At 34.6% G+C, this 15,930-nt stretch overlaps 1 protein-coding gene across 8 annotated transcripts in view; it reads right to left on the bottom strand.

Moving 5' to 3' along the window:
- The window catches only part of RyR (Ryanodine receptor), a 371,941-nt gene that overhangs the window by 188,311 nt on the left and 167,700 nt on the right, over positions 1 to 15,930 (bottom strand). For all 8 annotated transcript variants that reach the window (XM_069842181.1, XM_069842183.1, XM_069842182.1 and 5 more), the window contains 9 exons: positions 15,613 to 15,782; positions 14,073 to 14,197; positions 12,575 to 12,775; positions 9,831 to 10,000; positions 8,271 to 8,461; positions 7,065 to 7,205; positions 4,725 to 4,822; positions 3,899 to 4,094; positions 790 to 1,000 (listed from right to left, as the gene is read on the bottom strand). In XM_069842181.1, coding sequence (XP_069698282.1) covers positions 790 to 1,000; positions 3,899 to 4,094; positions 4,725 to 4,822; positions 7,065 to 7,205; positions 8,271 to 8,461; positions 9,831 to 10,000; positions 12,575 to 12,775; positions 14,073 to 14,197; positions 15,613 to 15,782 — 1,503 coding nt within the window. The remainder of the gene's footprint in view (positions 1 to 789; positions 1,001 to 3,898; positions 4,095 to 4,724; positions 4,823 to 7,064; positions 7,206 to 8,270; positions 8,462 to 9,830; positions 10,001 to 12,574; positions 12,776 to 14,072; positions 14,198 to 15,612; positions 15,783 to 15,930) is intronic.

Here is a 15,930-nt window from a genome sequence, read left to right as displayed (position 1 = left end):
ACAATGTTCAGATTTAGACTTCACTGTTTACAGCAGTGGTCGTCAGCACTTGCTGAAATGAGTAAAGGATAACGAGTGCAAAGTAATATGCTCTGTCGAGCAGAAGGGAGAGGTATGCATATGCTCCAGCAGCCATGGATGCACACCAGTGCAATGTCTTCATTCGCGGATAAGAAATGCTAGCCCGAGGATGCATTGTGCTGATGACTGCTGGTTTACAGTTTGTAGTCCAAAATACTGTTCTTTAATATCATTTCCATTAAAATATATAATAAGATACAGATAAGTTATAAGAATAAAGAACTGAAGTAGTCATTCACAGACACGATTATAAAGCAATTTTCCATGCATGAAAAAAGGAATAGAGTATATAAACTTGGAGAAATGTATTTGTTACCTGTGGAAAAACATTGTGAAACTCCAAAATTTCAGTGGTAAAATAACTTGGAAATGAGTTTTGACAAACACATTTTAGTTGGATAAACAATTGGTGATTGTATAGAGTAGGAATTTGAAAAATAGACTTTGATTTTCTACGAAGTCAAAGTCAATAAATTCTATTAATATACCTGATCGTAACAAAAATTTCTGGCTTTCATATGTAGTTCATAAAAGCTCATGAGCTTAACAAAAAAAAAGTAAAAAGCCGGAAATTTTTGTTGAGAAATTAAAAACAGAGTAATTTGGGGACATTTTACAGTTTCGATAGGCAGACTCAGTTCTTTATTTGAAACAGATTTTGCTACAGTTATTCTTATGCTCTTATACAGAACTTATTATTTTACTTACTGTTGAAGTGTCAACTGGTGTTGGCACAAAGGCAGTATCATCTTCTACGGGCCATGGGCCAGAAATGACAACTTTATTGAGATTTCCAAAGTAAAAACATGGATCAATTGACAGAACTTGTTGAGGCAATAAACTTTCTACTAATGGTGAAAATTCTTCAGGAGGAATGTATTTCAAACGACCGTGATCACCACCAAGCAGGAACCGGCAACTGAAATATAAAGATTGATTGATTCATTCATTCATTCACAACTAACAACCATTCTTTATAATTAAACCATTCATATTGAATAAACGAATGTCTTTAGCAAGAAAGGAAATTACATTAATAATCTGTGAGAAAACCTCTTACCATTTCAACAATAGATTTGGTGATTTCTCACAGTCGCAGTTCATGTGTGAACTAAAAGCTTGGTTTCCTAAAAGCTATGCAATATAAACATAGTGTATTCAAAGACACATGTATTCAATATTATGTTGTTGTTGTAGTAACTTATGCTTTTAATTGGAACTCAATCCATTACATCTCTGGCATCTCATTATATACAGTAGTAAGTCATAAAATACAGGAAACAAAAAAAAAATAGGCTTCGGACAATGAAGAATACCAATTCGAAACTAGTCAGCCAGGTAATTTTCTAATGTTAACACAGTAAAGAAGTTATAAAGTTAATTAGTGAAAAAATATATACAATTACAATTTCATAACAAAAAAAAAATAACATAATGTACGGCTACTAATATAAATTACAACATATTCATTATTATCAAAATAATAATCTTCTCTCTGACACTAAGTCAGCTATTTTCAACCGTTGTGCTGTGAATGATCTGCTGATGTGCCGCGAGAAAATGAAAATACTGAAGGTTGTCGTAGCAAAATTGGAAAAATAAAATGAAAAGAGTAGTAAAAAAAAAAGTGAATCCACAAGAGTCAACTTTCAGCAAACACGGTACAAGTCAACATTCAGTAAACACAGTGTAAGTGTGCGATCAGCAGAAAAGAGAATGACTTACGTGCAGCCAGGGTTGCCAGATAGTACAAATCTTGAATTGAATTAAATTTGTATTTAAGGAAGGGGGCACTACGAGCCATCATTGTGACTTTATTAGATCTACTGCACTGATCCTCAAGCTAGGTACGTTCCCAAACTCACACTGTCTGACCACGCTGGTGTTCTGTGTGTACCCAGGTTCCTAGCAGGCAACCCCAATTGTCCCTAAGCCAGTCACCAGCTGGTGATGATGGAGTGGAGAAATGTTGACGGAATAATGTAAATGCTTAATATGGGGAAACGGGAGAACCCTGAGAAAAACCAACTGCGAACTTTTCCGCCACAAGTGTCACTATGGACCGACCTTAAAAAATAGCGTTTTTTGAAAAAAATTCACTCCCTAGTTAGGAACCAATGGTTTAGATTATATGAGTGTGCCACTGGATTTTAAATTACAACTTTAGAGTGTCACAAGCAGAAAAAAGGTTGAAAAACGCTGCACTAAATGGTGGATACGTGCTCTAAAAATAAATATCAGGTTAGTAGTGTTTTTACTAGAAATTAAAGTAATGTAGCTGCTGCTGCTGATAATGATGTGATGATGATGATGATGATGATGATGACGATGATGATGATGATGATGGAGAGCGATAGCCTTCATTCTTGATTACACTCTTTTAACACTTACACCTATATCACTGAATAACTGTTAAGTTATTTAACTGAACGACTACTTAACTGTGTTAACTTACATTATGCTGATATTTTACCTTAACTGACTAGACTAGATGGCAATTCGGAAGGCGGACAGCTACTAGATGCGCCGTAGCCTGTATGGCATGTGACATCACAAGCTTGAACAGGAGAACCAATCAGAATCAGTCAGTAACAAGTGCTTCTCAAGTTACTTTGTTCACGTGTGAGTGTTTTAAAACATCGAATAAGTAAAACTAACATATACTGTGTATGTGTGAGATAAATAAATGGAAGGAGATACTATAAAAAGACAAGTACTGCACAGGCAGGCGTGGGAAATAGTGTTTAAGGTGTATAATTATTTTAAAAACATTAACGAGCAGAACTCTGCCGGGCATCATGGTGCTGGCCGCAACGTTGCCAATGCACAGGAGACGACTGCAGAAGCATGTGGTGTGGGTTTTCGAACAGTGCAAAGAATTGTTAGTGAAGGAAACTAATTTTTTTATGTGAGCGGAACTGCCACGTTTCGTTCTCCTGGAAAACGTCCTCGTCGTGAAAAAACAGTCTCTGAATTAGATGATTTTAATAAAAGTGTGCTGCAACGTACAATATTAGATATGTACCTTCGAGAATCCGACTCTGAAGAATCTGACGGGACTGATAAGAGAATCAGCGACTTCGATTAAGACCAGGTACTGAATATTTATTAAATACTAATTTATATTAATTGTGACCGAAATGTGACAATATAACATGGTACTCGTAGTTATTTTTTTAGGGTATTTAATTAGCTAAAATAATTTGCGCCTAGAAATAGACCTAAATACAATTTCTACTCATTTTTTCTAGTAATACACCATATACATTTCGTATTAAAACTGTGTGATAACATAATAATAATAATAATAATAATAATAATAATAATAATAATAATAATAATAATAATACCGCACATAAAAATCTTAAAACATGGTATAAGCATTATTAATAGAACGTAAGATTTGATAATGTTCTGATAAAAGGTTTGTCATGCTTGGAGTAATCAACGGCTAAGGTTATTATTGTCTTTTTAAAATTGAAATTCTCTCTTCTGCTACTTGTATTGCGCGCGCGCGTGTGAAGTACGATGTGGCAATGCTGTACATTGCCTTTCTCTCACTATCTGTCTCTCTTGACGCAAACACTAGCAGCCGACCGCCTTCCGAACTGGCGTCTAGTCTAGTGAATGTTAAACTATGTTGGTATTTTATCTTAATTGACTAGTTTCGATGTGGTGTGCATCATCTTCTGAACAAGTCACTTTCATGTTGACGACTGTACTTTAAATCCAGACGTTTAGCTATCAGGATTGGTCATACTTTGCTTCCGAAATGTAGTACATACACTTTACTATTATAATGAAAAAAATATCATACCTTAGTTTGGAAGAGCAGCTAATTACTGGGAAGAACATGCCATCCAAGTTAAAATTCCTGAATGTTCCCTTCACATTGTGACCATTGAATGTGAATGTTATGACCGGAACAGTTAGGTCTAAGGCACAGCCAACAACATCACCCTTCCTTATGTAAGGTTCTGTTGATCCTGGTATCACACAAGTACTGCGACCACCTATAAGAAAAGTACCGATATTTCATTAAATTTGAATCCAGAGACTATATCCGTGTGATATGTTAGTTCGATATGTCTACTTGTTTTAGTTCAGAAGTTACAATATGGTTCAGGACGGAAGGAGAAATTTCTATCACTGTACGTTTGTACATTGATATAGAAAACAGGGACATACAGACAAATATCCACTTTACGAGAAATTCTAGCAGGCTTTTCACTATATAATGAACTAACTTACTTACAAGAAATGTGGAGAAATCAATGATTTCCTCTAGAGGAAGAACATATATTAAAAAAAAGGAAGAAAAACAAAACACCAACATGTCCCCTCATACCAGTACCTCATCTTACGGTAATGATATCTGGATACGTCTCTTTTAGAAAATGTTTTCTTTTTAATATGAAATGTATAGGCTAGCAGAGTGCGAAATTAAGAATCATATAAAGAACATAGCATTATACTGTTACACTGCTGTTAACTGCCATTAGTTAGCACAAAACATAGAGAGATCTGAATTGTGCCACAGTAAATGTTTGACAGTAGGCCTATTTATTAATCACATTGATTCAGTATCATTAAAGGAGCTTAAAAATCTTCAGTATATACTACACTATTTTATAAGTGTTTACCTGTCCACAGGTATGCTCCATCGAAGCCAAAAGAATACAAATCATCGCCAATACCATTGCCACCCCATTTTTCACCACCTCCTGGATATGGTATATATCTATAAAAAAGTAAATGTTTGTTAGTCAAATAAATTTAGTATGCAACATGAAAAAGACCTGAATTACACAATTTTATCTTTAAGATCTATGAATTGTTAACAATAAAATAATATTATCTAAACATGTACAACATTTTGAAAGTAGAAATAAAATATAAATGCAATTTTATTCAGAGCCTTTCAGTTTTCGGACAATAAATACAAGCATGGTAGCAGTTTTACCATGTTGCCTATGTGAGTTGATATGAACCCAACAAATGGCAGCATTTTCTATGCTTACGTACTTACTTAGAAATGGCTTTTAAGGAACCCGGAGGTTCGTTGTCACCCTCACATAAGCCCGCCATCGGTCCCTATCCTGTGTAAGATTAATCCAGTCTCTATCATCATATCCCACCTCCCTCAAATCCATTTTAATATTATCGTCTCATCTACGTCTCAGCCTCTCCAAAGGTCTTTTTCCCTCCGACCTCCCAACTAACACTCTATATGCATTTCTGGATTCGCCCATACGTGCTACATGCCCTGCCCATCTCAAACGTCTGGTTTTAATGTTCCTAATTAAGTCAGGTGAAGAATACAATGCGTGAAGTTCTGCATTGTGTAACTTTCTCCATCCTCCTGTAACTTCATCCCTCCTAGCCCCAGATATTTTCCTAAGAACCTTATTCTCAAACACCCTTAACTTTCTTCCTCAAAGTGAGAGTCCAAGTTTCATAACCATACAGAACAACCAGTAATATAACTGTTTTATAAATTCTAACTTTTAGCTTTTTTGAAAGCAGATTGGATGATGAAATCTTCTCAACCGAATAATAACAGGCATTTCCCATATTTATTTTGTGTTTAATTTCCTCTCGAGTGTCATTTGGTGTCAACATTTACATCCATGAATGTGAACCTCACAATTTTGAGTGTCATTGATATTTGTTACTGTTGTTTCAAGATATTTGAATTTTTCCACCTCTTCCTCATTGGGTCCTAGCAATAGATATTTATAGAAGATATCCTAACATTGGCAGAGCATATTGTTGGGTACACAATCAATACAGATTCGAAAAAATCTGTCACATTTGACAGAGTTCAAAATCTGTTAACATGTAAAGTCATTATCTTATGGAGCAACGAAACATAGTTTTTCATTCTCATCCTCAGTCAGTTTCCTTTATGTTACACCCTTTTCATCTTTGTAACAGTATTGATTTGTAATCATAACCCTTGTTATAACGTACAGTGTCATGCTTTTTTTCAGATTGGATGTTTCAATTGGTTCAATATTTTGTTACAAATTTCTTGGCATTTATCTTGCTTCCACCTCAATTTTTCCAATTGATTCATAAGAATGCTGAAGTTAAGGGACCTCAGTTTATACCACTCACACCAAGCTCTGTCATCTGTACTGAATATATGATATCGAAAAGGGTTTTAGCAAGTACTGTATGTGACGTCATAAAATTTTGCTATTCCACTTTGCTCTGTGCAACTATGCCCACTATCAGTACGCCAATCTTTGCATATCCAAGCCATCACTGTACTGAACAACCATTTCTTATACTGGGTGTTCATTTCAAAGTGTGTCATGATGTCACTGTTGTGACTCAGCGATTTGAAGCGAGTTTCAGCTTTTATGTCAGAGAAGTTGCCTATTATTCAAGGCGTTCAATCTGAACTTGAGAACGTGTACAGTATAACTTGAACGTCGTAGCAACAGATGGCGGTCTGTACGGTCTGTGTGCTACCATAACCTTTTTTGAACTGTGTTTTGCGCGGGCAAGTCGTACACAGAGTATTTGTTATCATCGGTTGCGTACGGCAACATTCCACAACACAAATCAAATGCTCCGTGTCCAAGTTGACTGTCCAAGTTAATGTCAACAAATACGTAAGTAATCGTCTTAACTCTCTCGCCATATCCCGACCGTAAGAAAAAAGTCACCTCAGTACATGTTTCCAAACAGTTCACATTCTTGCCACTACCGGCGTTACCATACATATCGGTACGTACTCTTCAGAATGAACGCCGTACTTGCTAGGCAACTTTTCTGGCACACAGGTAATATGCCTTTGCGGAAGTGTAAGAAGATTGAATTCTCTAGGCTCATCGGCTAGCCACATGATGGCATACGGCGAGCCATGACACATTTTGAACTGAACATGCAGTAGATAAGAAAGTAAATTCAAATCTCTTGCATTGATTCTGATTTCCAAAGCTGATACTTTTAATGCTGTAGAACATACTTACCCAACAGTATTGGCCCAGCCAATTCGAAGATGTGGCATCATATGCGTTGTCTGTTCAATATGGTCGACAGTTACTTCAAAATACCACTTCTGATACATGGCTGATCCTTCTACTCGTCCCACAAATATGTTTGGTCTCACGCTAAATATGAGAGAAAATTACATTTTACGTAAGTAACTTCCCACACATCTACACAAGATTTAAGATTGATATTCAAAATGTCGTATAAAATTTCAGTTGCGTGTTCATTCTATATTCATTTTTACGTGCTTTGTGTGTTGTTTTTATGTGCTTTGTGTGTAATATGGCATATCTGGCTGAATGAATAAGAATAAAATAAGTATGCATGCCCCCAGGGGTACACATCCTACTAAGTATATGCAAAATGCTGACATATTTATGTTATTATACTTGTTGCTAGTTACTGCAGCTTACATAATTTTCTTTTATAATATCAATTCTTATTTTTCCTTGTTTCAACAACATTTTACATAATTCATTACTAGTGTTACCGGTATTGCATCAATAACTATGATATATAATAATAATAATAATAATAATAATAATAATAATAATAATAATAATAATTTATTTCGCATACATCAACAATAGTTTCATTAATAGAAAAAGGAGCATCTTCTTCTGGAAAAAGAACTAAGGAAGAGATAGTGAAGTGCTTTGTGTGGAGCGAAGAGAATTGACTAGAAGCATTTGAAATGTGGACAGAGAGAATATGAAACGAAGCTGTGTTGGTGAAGAAAGAATGATGCTGAAACTGATCAGGAAGAGAATTGGCTGGGTCACTGGTTGAGAAGAAACTGGCTTTTGAAGGATGCACTGGAAGGAATGGTGAACGAGAGAAGAGTTCAGGGCAGAAGAAGATATCAGATGATAGACGACATTAAGATATGTGGATCATATGTGGAGACTAAGAGGAAAGCAGAAAATAGGAAAGATTGGAGAATACTGAGTTTGCAGTGAAAGACCTGCCCATGGACAGAACACTTACGCAAGTGTGTAAATCGGCTCAAATGAGTTTCATTTGATCACGACTCGTATAATCTGAATGTTCCTTTTTATAACCTTTCACTCAGTTTAGTTACTACCAGAAAACCTTTTCAACTTCATATAGAACAAACATGCTGACAAATTCTTACATATTACCTACTATTATAAACTGTCAAAAGTAGCCTACATTTTACGCACCTTGCCACATGGTCCACTAACTGTGTTTGGAGCAGCAGGTTCTTCCCGGGCAGAAGGAAGTCACATATATTATTTTGTGAACTTCTGACTGCAACACCGTTACCAACGCACAGTGAGCACAAAACATCCAGAACTTTTGGGTCTCGACCATGCTTCTCCAGCAGAGAGATAATAACTTTAATATGTTCATCCTATAGACAATGGAATAAATATTAATTTATCATATCATGTTAAGAGATATTCGAGTGCTGTTTATGTGTAGCTACTCTTTTGGAGACACAAATACACGAACAGTGACAATGACATGAAATCAAACAATGATGGAAAAAATTAAATTGTATTTTTTATATTTTATCCCCCAATTTTTAAATATTTAAATTATCTTCTCTTCACCTTTCCTTAGAGATAATTCCTCTAGTCGTAAATATGTTTATACATGTTTATATTACATGCAGGGCTGGGCAGTATTTGAAATACATTTGTATTTTGTAATTTGTAAGGATTTTTGAAAGTATTTTGTGTTTTGTATTTAAATACATAAAATTGATGTATTTTGTATTTCAAATACTTAAAATAATTTTTTTTCTTCTTGTCCTTCAAGTTTTGGATTTGGATTTGAATAATGAACTTTTGTCTTATTTGCCTATCCATTTCAGATCTGCTAGTTTTCTTGCCACAACTGATTCCCATAAAGAAATCTCCAACAACATCAAGGATCCATCACCCAACACTTGTTAAATGTTCAGCATTATGGAATGTGTCTAGGAGACCCAAATCCTCAGAAATTATATCAGATGTCTTGAACTATTCATCAAAGTTTCCTTGCCCAACTCGATGGAATTCTCTTTATGACTCAGTCTCTCAAATATTGCAATTCAAACATGATATAAACAGATGTAACAGAGAACTGCTCAGCTGGTTTCACACACATATTCTGTGTCCCCTTCTTATCATTTGGTGAGGCAGTGTCAGACAGCCATCTCATCTTCAGTGGCTAAGGAACAACCCTGTGCACTCTAGAGAATTACCCAACAGTGAAACAAGCTTTTATAAAGTATAATACAAGTTTGTGTACCTCTGCACTTGTAGAAAGACTGTTCTGTTTTGCAGGATTTATTCATTCACAAGCAAGGGGATCCTTATCTGATGAACTTCTTGAGAAACTGTTTTTTTAAAGGGAGCAGTAATTACTCATATGTATCATAATTTCATTGCTGACTGGGAAAAGGAAGAATGTTCAGTTACAGTGTTTATATAAAATTTCGAGGTAAAAATACTTTTAATGTTAATATAATATTTTAGATTTTCAGTAATATTCTTATTTCTTTAGGCCTATATATTGTATAGAGTATTTCAAATACAAATGTATTTTGAGTATTTGAAATACAAATGTATTTTGAGTATTTGAAATACAAATGTATTTTGGTTAATTTTTTCGAAGTATTTTGTATTTGTATTTCAAATACAATTTTTTTAAGTATTTTGTATTTGTATTTCAAATACTTGGATGTCAGTATTTTGCCCAGCCCTGATTACATGCCACTTAACAATTATACTTACTCTCATCATGTTCAGGGCTTCAGGTGAATCAATGAGCACACAATGCAATACGTCCAGCATTCCAGTGCCTTCACCAGACGCCTGTGAACCCAGTCTGCTGAATAGCCAGTTCAGTCTGTTTGTGTTGGCAAACTGGGTACAGTTGGTGTGATTTCCTTTTATGATTGCAGCTGCAAAAACAAATTATATTATGTTTCCAACAAAGTGACAGTATTTTATTCAACAACATTCCTTTATGGAATCTCTACAAAGCAGTATTCTACATTCCATACTGTCAGTGTCTATGGCTAAATTTAGTCAATGGCAGTATGTGAACTGTTTTTCTTTGCACATATTTTCATTTATTATGTTCATCTGTGTAATTGACTGAGTGAATTAGTCTCTAATAATATTTGGACTTACTTACTTACTGGCTTTTAAGGAACCCGGAGGTTCATTGCCGCCCTCACATAAGCCCGCCATTGGTCCCTATCCTGAGCAAGATTAATCCATTCTCTATCATCATATCCCACCTCCCTCAAATCCATTTTAATATTATCTTCCCATCTACGACTCGCCCTCCCTAAAGGTCTTTTTCCCTCCGGCATCCAAACTAACATTTTATATGCATTTCTGGATTCGCCCATACATTCTACATGCCCTGCCCATCTCAAACGTCTGGATTTAATGTTCCTAATTATGTCAGGTGAAGAATACAATGCGTGCAGTTCTGTGTTGTGTAACTTTCTCCATTCTCCTGTAACTTCATCCCTCTTAGCCCCAAATATTTTCCTAAGCACCTTATTCTCAAACACCCTTAACCTATGTTCCTCTCTCAAAGTGAGAGTCCAAGTTTCACAACCATACAGAACAACCGGTAATATAACTGTTTTATAAATTCTAACTTTCAGATTTTTTGACAGCAGACTGGATGATAAAAGTTTCTCAACCGAATAATAACAGGCATTTCCCATATTTATTCTGTGTTTAATTTCCTCCCGAGTATCATTTATATTTGTTACTGTTGCTCCCAGATATTTGAACTTCTCCACCTCTTCAAAAAAGATAAATGTCCAATTTTTATATTTCCATTTCATACAATATTCTGGTCACAAGACATAATCATATACTTTGTCTTTTCGGGATTTACTTCCAAACCTATCTCTTTACTTGCTTCCAGTAAAATTCCCGTGTTTTCCCTAATCGTTTGTGGACTTTCTTCTAACATATTCACGTCATCCGCATAGACAAGCAGCTGATGTAACCCATTCAATTCCAAACCCTCTCTGTTATCCTGGATTTTCCTAATGGCATACTATAGAGCAAAGTTAAAAAGTAAAGGTGATAGTGCATCTCCCTGCTTTAGTCTGTTGAATTTAATTACACTAACAGAGACATCTTGCTTACCACTGAATGATATTTTAATACCACATTACATAACCTATGTATATTCACTCGAATATGGCAGACAGTTGGATTCTCGAAACAGATGAAGTAACAGTTCAGATGTGGAGTAACAGTTAGCATATCTGACTATGAAATGAGCGGACCCAGGTTAAAATCCTAGTTGGGACAAGCTACCTTGTTGAAGTTTTCTCAGAGGATTTTCCTCAACCCATTAAGAGTAAATGCTGGGCAACTTTCGGCACTGAACTCTGGACTCATTTTGCTGGCATTATCATCATTTCACTAACATGCTTGATAACCACTGCAGTTGATAAAGCGTCGTGAAATGAACCAATTAAAAAAACAGTTCAATTCAGCACAATACTACATTTAATTTTTTTATAAACATCTCTATAACGTGGCCGCAACAATGATATATTTCTGGGAAATTACTGTAGATGCAAAAAATAGATAGATTTTAGATATAAAAACAGATAGACTGTAGATATAAAAACACGTTTCTAATAAAATCAATACAGAAGATGGCTAATGTTTTGAGTTTAAGTAACAGTAAAAAGTAAAAAAGTGCCCTTTATTTTAGAGCAAAAAGTTGATAGAATATTTTCAAATTGAAGAACGAAATTTTTGAGGACTGAAAAAAATAACAATACGATTCATACTTAAAATTTCGAATAGACTATGTCCTCCAAATGGCACACTTTTTATGATTATAGATGTTACGTTTTAAAGTTATTCCTATTACAGGCCATGGAAGCCCACAGGGTAGCAGGGAGTAAGGCTCCTTCTTCTGCAGACAATCGGGATTAGTAGAAGTCAGAATGTCAGTCCTGTGTGCTTACCATCTTTAACGTCAAGGAAAACTCCCTGGTACTCACATCTGTTAGAGAATGAGTCATCCGCAGCCATAATGTAACCACAAGGGTTAGGTCAATTTGAAAAATGTATGACCCTTTGGGAATGCAACACACTATTTTCAGGTTTAGAGTATAGCATCTCAATCATTAAGCTACAACGTGCCCTGTAGATTGGACACAGTTATTAACCAATGTCTTATGTAAAATTATTGCAAATAAAGTTGTCCACGATCACATTCATATTCAACATCAGCAATGAACAGTTTATTACGAGATCAATAATGTACAAGAAAGAACTGTTACAGAATAAATATGAAGAACTAACGCAGTCCATGAAAAAACATAAACTTTAACTTGTGATAAGTATTTTAAAACAAAGGAGAAAAATCAGATATAATAATGTAAAAATAATTAATTTTTTATATTGAAAATAAAGTACTCAAAATTACTAAATGAATATTTTCATTTTAATGATTGTAACATAATATTTTCATTTCTACTTACCAAGCAACTGGTACAGGTAGCCAGAAATAGCATCCCAATTCTGGCCTGCCTCATCACCAGACAAGGCCACTAAGAAACCTTGAGAGGTAATCACATTGATTTTATCAATGGCTTCTAGAATGAGATTCAAAATTCCTTCCTCTTGGAACAAATCCTGCCGATTCCTCAGAGCACGTAAACGATTCTGCTTTTCTTCATGTTCTACAAATATAAACAATATACTTGCATGACGTATTTCATGTAGGCTACCTCACTTATTAGCTAACTATAATTATCATTCTGTCACTAACAGCAGCTTGCAAGATAGAGAATAAAAATACAGTATTTTTAGTAAGGTACGATGTAATTCTATGTACTAAGAAGTTTGAAAATGAAAATTACATGACTAATATGTGTGTGGCGCGTGCATGTATGCGTAATATTGTACACAAGTTGTGAAATTGAGGGGTTTGCCGGAAAAAGGGCGTATACGTCAATATGGTGAATTGAGATACAAGCAATCTAAGATTTTAAAACGCACCTGAATAAAATGTTATACAGATAGTGAACAAAATTATACATTAAATTAAAAATCTTAGCGAGTATAAATGTTTTGTAGCATTTAGGCAATTTATATTATTAAAGTTCCTTATATTTGTACCATATAAAACTTCAGTCTATACGCCCTTTATCCATATAATGATTTGTTTAGGGGATTTAATGTAGATTTCAGATTTAAATTTCACACGGAATTGAAACAAAGATACATTTTATGACATTTATTATCTACTTCTAAAGTAATTTACATTATTTCAGATATACTGAGTAGACATTAAGCACGCAAAACAAAATCTCTGAATATAACAGAAAAAGAAAATCTCCATTTTGTGTGAACAGAAATAAATAAAATTTATTCTTTGTATAATCCTGATAACAATAAGCCCAAAAATCTTTATTGTAACAAATCTCTTTATAGAACCTAAAATATTTCCGTCTGAATCTATGTTTCATAAGTTTGTTTACTCTTAAAGCAAGGACAATAATGAACATAAAAAGTAGTCAAAGAAAACAACTGGACTGACTAAATTGAACTATATGTATTTGCTTAGTCTCTACCAAGAGAAAACACACACAGTACAGTATGCGGTAACGCGCAGCACTAGCTCTACTTGTAGACTGACTGACTAAATAGCGTACGCACGCACGCAAGCAGCCCTGTTCTGCAGGTATGTACAGTACAATCAAAACAAAATTTCGCTATTATAATTAGCGAATTATTCACTACATTTCAAACCGTTTTCCCGAAGAAGGGCGTAGAGGTCTATCCGCCTTTCTTTTGGCAAACCCCTCAATTATTTCCAAAGAATATAATTTCTGGAAAAATTTCAATAATTGACTTTATATTTTAACTGATCATAGGAATGTCTTCATGAACCACGTCAGAACCTGTAAACAGGCAACCAACCGACATGTTTTATAACACCAAACGAATAAAGTTACGGTATTAAGTAGTACATACCCATTTCTTCTCCAGGCTGAGCAAAATAGTTAATCAAATCTTCAAGGCACATCACCATTTCACTAAGATTGACAGTCTGGAAGAACAAGGATGCACGTCTGTTTTGCTGCAGAGTTTCCAGACCCCTGCAATAGCAATACATTTAATTTGTAGCATTAATTTTTAATGGAGAATTTACCATTTTTTTAAATTCACTCGACAACTTAATGTGTAAAAATTTTACTTTAACCTCAAAACGATAACATATTGTACAGACCCAGAAACAACATTTGAGCCACCTGAATTCTCCAAGTGGCCCATATTTTGTTTCTGGGTCTACACAATAAGGATTAATATATCTAAACATATAGGAACAGTAACAAGGGCAGATTTTTTTAATTTGGGGAAGCAATGTAATAATTAAGGAAAAAACTAACAATAACAGTAATTGAAGTAATTCCAAATTGAGTTGGAAGTGTTATTGAAACTATATTTCTGTGGCAGGAGGAAAAAGGTCTTAAGTCATTTTTTTGTGAAAATGAGATTTTTATATATTCCGAAAGCGGAAACAATTCTCTACAATCTGGTAAAATGGCTAAAGTCAAATAAGACTCCTCACTGGATTTATAGAGCGTTACCAAATGTCCTAAGTACTTTTTGAATCGAGCACACACAGAATAAAGGGCTTAAGAATATTTAATACTTTATTCCTTACAAACCATCACATGTTTACTTTCCATGCTTCCCTATTAAAAAGGTCTAACTTGTATTTTAGCCATTTTATCACATACTGATGCCCTTTCCTTTTAAAACTTTAAGAACCAAGGCAAACAGTCCTATAACTGAAGCGTTGGCTGGAACAACGTTATAAGTTACATTTGGTAAAATTTACAGGAGCTGCAAAAATGTGTACATGTACAACGTTGTTCTTATATTCTTATAGAGTAGCAAACTTTTGAGTGGACAAATTTCGCGTACTGCATTGATGGACAGTTGCAAGTCAAAGAGTATAGCAAGGTAACATGACATACAACATTATTACATGGAAACACGCCGAATGAAAATTTTGTAACTTGTAACAACGTTGTTCCAGCCGACGCTTCAATTGTTTAAGACCCATTTTGCATTTCTAATAATTTACATATCTCATTTATTTTGACATGAAAAAGGTCTTATGTTTAATAGTCCCTTCTACTCAGTTTGGCTTCTAGTCTTAAAAGGGCTTAAGTGCGGCTATTTTTGGAAATAATCAAGAAAATTGTTAAATGAGCAACATTACCTATTTTATAAGAAATAAAAACAAATAATATCAAGGAAAAAACTCTTAATTAACAAAACTCTATAATTGACACCAATATCAATCTTTCTACAGCTCTCCTGAAAAGTATAAAATTTTTACTTAAGACCTTTTTCCTCCCGGCCACAGATTTAATCTATGCTTGCAATATTTGTGTGGAGAGACGAGCAGAAGGGTAAGCACGGATTTGTGTGGGCACTAAGTCCATCAAAGCCTCTCTGCAAGACCAAGACCACTTAAATAATTACTGTGTATTTTACATACGTAATAAATTTGTTGAAGAGAGAGCTGCATTTCCTAATAACACGAGCTGTTCTTGATTCCTCTTCTTGACTTCTACTGAAGTCTAAGCCATCGTCCATTTTTCCTTCTTCATGCAGTACAGCTTGCTTCTCTTCAACTTTACCTACTCCTTTCTTTTTCGTCTCATATGACTGAAAAAAGACATTACATTGAAAATCTTAGACTATTATTAGGTTTTAAATAAAAGCAAGTAATACGGTAATCATATTTAATTATTTTATATAACAGTAGAAAATCTTATTATTATATTTGATTTAATTTTTATTTGCTATAGGAATT

Source organism: Periplaneta americana, chromosome 12 (genome assembly GCF_040183065.1).
Source record: "Periplaneta americana isolate PAMFEO1 chromosome 12, P.americana_PAMFEO1_priV1, whole genome shotgun sequence".
In the NCBI taxonomy this organism is placed as follows: Eukaryota; Metazoa; Arthropoda; class Insecta; order Blattodea; family Blattidae; genus Periplaneta; species Periplaneta americana.
This window is presented reverse-complemented; position numbering and strand designations above follow the sequence as displayed.